This window comes from Cucumis melo, chromosome 9, assembly GCF_025177605.1.
Source record: "Cucumis melo cultivar AY chromosome 9, USDA_Cmelo_AY_1.0, whole genome shotgun sequence".
Taxonomy (NCBI): Eukaryota; Viridiplantae; Streptophyta; class Magnoliopsida; order Cucurbitales; family Cucurbitaceae; genus Cucumis; species Cucumis melo.
This window is the reverse complement of record NC_066865.1, coordinates 8,225,758-8,232,660: the sequence shown is the minus strand read 5'-3', so window position 1 is coordinate 8,232,660 and position 6,903 is coordinate 8,225,758. Positions and strand designations below refer to the sequence as shown.

General features: G+C 29.0%; 1 protein-coding gene across 2 annotated transcripts; it reads left to right on the top strand.

Moving 5' to 3' along the window:
* Positions 1-305: 305 nt before the first annotated feature.
* Positions 306-2,304, top strand: LOC103503329 (uncharacterized). 2 transcript variants are annotated; one of them, XM_008467486.3, is made up of 2 exons: positions 306-525; positions 1,566-2,304. In XM_008467486.3, the coding sequence occupies exon 2, from the start codon at positions 1,567-1,569 to the stop codon at positions 2,263-2,265; it is 699 nt and encodes a 232-aa protein (XP_008465708.1). In that variant the 5' UTR covers positions 306-525; position 1,566; the 3' UTR covers positions 2,266-2,304. The 2 variants fall into 2 exon arrangements, with proteins under 2 accessions (XP_008465708.1, XP_008465709.1); XM_008467487.2 differs by having other exon boundaries at positions 307-525; positions 1,481-2,304.
* Positions 2,305-6,903: the final 4,599 nt, after the last annotated feature.

Sequence of the window (6,903 nt, the reverse complement as noted above, 5' to 3'; positions counted from 1 at the left end):
TCTTTTATAAAAGCTCATAAAACATTAAAATATCTATCTAATTCAATATAAATAAAAATTATTAATAACAATATCCACTAGCATTTATAACAATTCTTCTATTTATTAATAACTTAGTTTGTAAGTAAAAATGAATTATTGGTACACAATTTTTTTTGAATTAAAAAATATCTATTGATATCAATATTTAATAAATTTACAGTGATATATTCATAATTGAAAATGTTAATATTTAATCTCATTTAATTATTTTCAAATTAAAACCTTAAGAAAAAAGAAATAATAAAAAAGAAAAAAAGAAAGAAAGAGAAAAAGAAAACGGAAAAAGAAAAAAAAAAAGTATTGGAAACCTTCTTCAACCTCTCTCCTTCAAAACTCAATCGGCATCCTTGGCGTTGGTTTGGCGGAGAGAAAATGATGGGGGAAGATCGCGGCCTTCCTTCTCATTGTTTTTCTCATCTTCTTTTCTTTTTCTGAATCCTTCCCATATTCATCCAAAGGCATGCTCATCCACTTTCTCTAGAGGTATATTCGTATTTTACATTTTCCATTCTTCATCTTCGATTTTGATTTTCCATTTTCATTGGGTTTCCTTCCTCTGAGTTTCTGTTCCCCCGTTCCGTTCCGTGGAATATTGCGGGCTATTGATTTTTTGTTGATAATTTTGTGAACTATTCATATCAAATTTTGATCGAAGTTTGGCTTTCGAATATGCATCTTGGTGCAAGTGTATTGCCTCAGCACCAATTTCTTTTTCTCTACTCTGGTTATGATGTTTATATATATATTTTTACCTTTTGTTCTTTTGTGTTTTATTTTTTTGGGTAGTAATCTACTTGTTTGCTGAGGGCTTGGATATCGAAAATTGTTGAATTGGCAGCAGGAATCTGATGCTAGCAGACAAGTTTTCTTGTGATTTTATTGTTTTTTGTAGTGTTGAAATTTTTGGAGAAAAAATGTTCTTATTTTTCAAGAATTTTCCATACAAATGATACTTTGATACCATTTAATTAGATTTGTTTTTTAGTTTCTGAAAATTAAATCTATATAAGATCCTCTTTTACCTTAACTATTGTGCTTCGTTGTCTAACATTTTACGAATGTTCTTAGTTTTGAAAATTAAAAAAACATTTATAAATTTGTTTGTTCTTGAAATGTCGGTAAGAATTTAGTCTGATCATGGTAAGAGATGAGAGGAAATAAGCTTCATTTTCAAAAACTAAAAATCAAATAGTAAAAAAAAAAAATGTTATTAGTAACTGTTTGGGTTTTGGTAAAAATCATTCAGTCGATCAATTTCTCTAAGAGAGTTTTCAAAATATCGTCTTTAAGGATATTATAACTAAGATGTATAATATTTTATAAAAAGATCTGCATCTACAACAAAGAAACTCCCTTGTTGGATCTCTAATTTGGAGGAACTGTTTCTTTGTAGGAGGCTTTATAGTTTTTCTTTCATAGAAGAACATCTATTTTGCAGATGGTCTTGTTTATGGCATATTGAAACAATTCTTCTGTCATTCCTTTTGGGACATCCGATAAAATTGAAACGATTCTTCTGTCAGGATGTGGAAGTTGGCATCGAACGCCATTGCTGGCATTCGATCTAAGAAAAACTCGGATGTACCTAAGCAAGTTTTCTGGGAGTGCTCGGATGACGAGGTTTGCTCGGAAGCCAGTAGAGATGAAGAATTGGAATGCCCTATATGCTGGGAATCTTTTAACATTGTGGAGAATGTACCTTATGTCTTATGGTGTGGCCATTCCTTGTGCAAAAATTGTGTATTAGGCCTTCAAGGGTCTGTGCTGAAACTAGCTACTCGCCAAATGCGAATCCCAATCGTCATTTCGTGCCCTTGGTGTCATCAGCTATCACTAAGGGTGGTCTACAAGGGGAACCTAAAGTTTCCCAGCAAGAACTTTTTTCTTCTTTGGATGGTTGAGAGCTTTAATGGCAATGAGGGAAAACTTGACCATTCCTTCAATTCGGATAATCAATCAGTTTTTTCTCTGCCATCGGGTACCGTTACTTCTGAGAGGCGGCGATTGTTTTTCTATAATCATTTGGATTGCGTCATCCATTTAGTCTTCAAGTTTCTACTTACCGTCATATTTGTTCTGATAGTTGTTTTTGTAATCCCCGGAAGTGCACTCATCTTGCTGCTTTATCTCCTAATCACTTTACTTTTTGCATTACCATCTTTGCTGATATTTTACCTTGCACTCCATGCTTTGGATAAGCTTATGAATGATATAACTTCATGAAATCTTTTAACCAAATGTCATTTGGTGAATTTCAAACAATCCCATCTTTGTCTTTTGCTTTTTACTACTCTTTTCACTCTCACTCGCACTCTCATGAACCAATCTCAAAATTCTATATCCAGAGTGAATGAAGCTCTAGACGAACTCCATAGCTGTTATATAAATGGTAGATTAAAAAAACAAATAATATGTGTGCTTCAAACACATGTTAAAATAGTTTGTACTTCAAACACATGTTAAAATAGTTTGTACTTCAAACACATGTTAAAATAGTTTGTACTCTAAACATAGACTATTATAACACACAAACTACAAAATAATCGACTCAATTTTCCAAACAAACGTATTAGAACTGTCTCTTCTTACCACTGTTAGTGATTGTGTGTTTGATTTTTCATTTTGATTTTTTGTTTGTTAATTGTTTTTGTCATAACAAAAATTGTGAATCTAAACCAGACAAGTTAATTTAAAACAAATTCGACTCAAATTGCAAAAATAAAATTGTGTTTATTTGAATAATGATTGTGGAGATGTTGAGAGTCTAACATCAGAAAAACCAAGGAGGCTCATACTCTATATAATATAGATGAGCTACTTCTCCAATTGTCAATTGGTTTTGAGATGGAATCTCATACTATCAAACATGGTATCAGAGCCTATTAAGCCACTATGCACGTTGAAATAAGTACAACACTTGTTTTATCTTGTCATGAATGTTAAACATCAATATGTCAGTTATATTTTATTTTTTTATTTCTAATACTTTTGATTTGCTTCAACATTTTTTTAATTTAAGAAAAATAAATGAAGGGTTGAGAGTCAAGATGAGATGCAAGAGATTTAATTTTTGGAGAATTTTTACCTTTGCTTGCTGTGTGCTCTTATATCTTTTGAGAATTCTCATTTATCCTTGCAATCCTTCCCACTAAAATGTTGTATAATATAGCCGAAAAGATTTCATGGTAGAAGCAAGGAAGTTTCTTTCTCTTTATACATATACTTCTTCTAAAGAAAACGTATGTAAAAGGGAGAGATTTGAGTATATAATTGCTGGTTGAAGACCTAAGACTAGAAACTGGAATTATTAAACAAACAAAATGGAAGGTTGTTTCGAGTCCAATTATAGAAAATAATGAAGAGGAAGTTATGGTAGAGAATTAAAGAGCCAAACTGAATATTGTTTTGTTGATTTACTTGAGATTTTATGTTGTTTATTATATCACAAATATCAAATGTGAAAGGGAGACATAAGCTTACAGTTTCAAAATTTAGGTACAGATTTAATATATTTTTTTATTATTGGTAATTATTAATAACTAATTTTCATGCTATCTTTATGTTTTTCCTTTTCTTCCCTTAATTTTCCATTCTGAAAATTTGTAATGTTTCTCCTTTTGTTTTCTATCTAGAACGTAGTGAAGTAAAACCAAAAAGTTAACGATTCAACTTTTATGAAACAAAGGTAATCTCGTCAATTTCTACAATTTTTCTTCTCTCTTTATAGGAATTTTGATGTTTATGGTGCAACTTCACATGTCATGTGATCATTGTTTCTCAAATTTCCTCTCTTTGCATTTTGAGTTAGTCTAATTAGGATTTGTTTTAACTATATGAGCAAATTTGTATTAATTGTATTAACTCAATAATTCCAATGTATATACTTCTCCTTCCCAACCTATGATAGGAGGCTTCAATTATCAAGTGGTAGAGTATAAATATATTGAGATTGAGTTCATCATCGGATTTGGAAAATTATTAAACTATGGTAAACATATATTTTTGTGAAATGGCTATAATTACTGTCATAATATGAAAAATTGCATTCCAAAAAGGCAAAATTTTTTATTTATGGTTCATATAACAAAACTCTAGTTATTTTCTAAATATTTCATGTTTACCCTTTCGTCTTTCTTCCTCTCTTCGTCCGTTACATCGTCTCTTTTTTTGTCCTTTTTTCCGTCTTCGTCTGTTCCATTGTCTTTTATGAAGTTAGTTATTTTCTAAATATTTTAGGTTTTCCATTTCGTCTTTCTTTCTCTCTTCGTCCGTTCCATCGTCTCTTTTCTTATCTTTTTTTTCCGTCGTCGTCTGTTCCATTGTCTTTTATTTTCTATTTATTTTTTGTTTAAGATCGTGTATTGAATATAAAAGACTGGAAAGAAACATCGTTTAGATTTGGGCGATGATATACAAAAAAAAAACAGACAAATCTAAACGATCCTATATAAAAAATCCTAAAAAGAAACGATCGTATACAAAAAATAAATATAAACTATCAAATCTCAAATTAAACTAACCAAATGGAGAATTTAAAAATCATTTCGGTTTGGCTACCTCAATCTAAATGATTGTGTAACTAATTCTAACCAAATTAAAGGATCAGACAATTTAAACTATCAAATCTAAATGATCTCATACCAAATAATAGTCAAATATGAACGATTATGTACCAAATATATTATGTGTGAGTTGTTGATGGGACATTTTTGATATTTTTCATAATGTGTCTGTGGACTTTTTTTCGTTTTTTAAATTATTTTATACAATATAAATATTTGGTGGTTTTATTATATTTTAAAAATATTTTCTCCAGTAAAGATAAGATGTAAATATTAAATTCATTTGAGTTATTAAAAGTTATTTGATATTAATTTTGAACAAAAACAAAATCACTTCCAAACCCGTAATAACCGCAAAAGTAATCATATTTCAACGTAAAAATTTATATTCCAATAATTATCAACTACATCCTATATATTTCACCCTCAAAATTTTCAACATATACATCTAAATTTTCAACCTATGTAATGTATATACATCCAAATTTCGTCCTAAAAAGTCAGCTTTCGATGAAAAAAAAATATATATATTCACAAGACAAATCACGTGCATTCATATTTTTCAACTAGTATTTCTAGATTGGTATTAAAAGATTTATAGATTAAATTAACAAGTTTTTTATTTATGAATCTAGAGCGTAATTATCAAAATATAGAAAGTTACATCATCATTCCATATCATTTCGTTAAAGAATTAACAGATTCTAACGGTAGAGATCAAAGTAAGTTTTTTTCAAAAATTTAAAGACAAAAATAGAATAGAATGCAAAATTTAATGGCCAAAATAGGATTTTAACCTTAATTAAACGATTAAGAATAGTATATTGTGTTATGTCACACTGTTTCTTTCATGGTTTTGATCATTTTTTAAAAACAATTGAATTTCTTAGGAAATTCTAACAAACTAAAACTTAAAAGCTACTATTTTTATTTTTCGAAAGTTCTTTAATTTTGAAGACACTAATAAAATGCAATCCATAAAAGAAATCAATCGGTAGAAATAGTATTTATGTATTTAATTTTTGGTTTGTAGCTTTAATTTGAAAATTAAGTCTTAAAAAATCTCTTCCCTCTTTAAATTTAGTCTCTTTAAACTAGAAACGATAGTGTTTAAAAATTCTCTCTTTTTTTCTCTCTAAAATCTAGGAAAGAAGGATGAAAAAAAGATGTACTTTAATTTTTAAAAACCAGTTACAAAATAACATTTATTACAATTGAACAATAATGGTTATAAAACCAGATCACATTTTTTTTTCACTTCCGATTTTCTTTCTTTTAAATATAACATAAATTGAATGCACCCCTAAATTGGTTACAGCTTAATTGAAAACAAATGCACTCAAATCAGATGATATAATAAGGTTTGGATATGAAAATAATAAAAAACTTGAAACAACCTCAAAACATTTGTATATTCAAACCATAGTTAATGCACATTTATGATAAGTGTTGTCCTAAAGATTTCGCTCTGCTCGAGCTTTCAACTAGATTACAATATGATCGTCTCAACAGAATAAAACGACTAACTTCGATAGAATTGCAACCTCGAACAACTTGAATTTGGTAAAACTCTTGGATACTTGCTCTCAACTCAACTCAATAACAAGGAAAAGAAAGAAAGAAAGAGAGGAGAGAACTCTTCTATTTTGGAATGAGATATTACAAATGAAGAACAAAGTTGGTATTTGTAGGTTAGCAACTTAGTAACTTTCCAAAATACAAATTAAATTCAAATAAATATAAAAATTAAAATATATGTCAAAATTAACTCAATTTAGTTGTTATTTGACTAAAATCAAGCACAACTCATTCAAACTCAATAAACTACAAATTTAATTTTTATACGTGTTAAATTTGTTCATGAAACATAATCTTAATTTGGTGGTTTTCAATTTGAAAACAATCAAATACTTGAAAGAACCTCAAAACTTTTCTATACTCAAACCGTAGTCGAGGCATGCTTCTTGAGAAATGAACAATTCTTAGATATGTAAAACAGTTGTAACGACAGGATAGAAGATTTTATATATTGTGCATGCAATAATTGTTAAATACATAGTTATGACTAGAGGTACAACACTCTACACATTTATCATTGTGCTGTCTTAGAACTGATTCATCAGAACTAAATATGTAAGAACATAATAGTCATAACTCATAAGAATGACAGAATATCTCCCACTTAATCTTAAAACTATAGATGATGTATTCAACTTAAGCCCCGAACGACTTGATGATTCTTCTATCGGTTTGTTGTATTATTTTCCATGAAGAATTGCTATGAAAAACTCAATGTCAA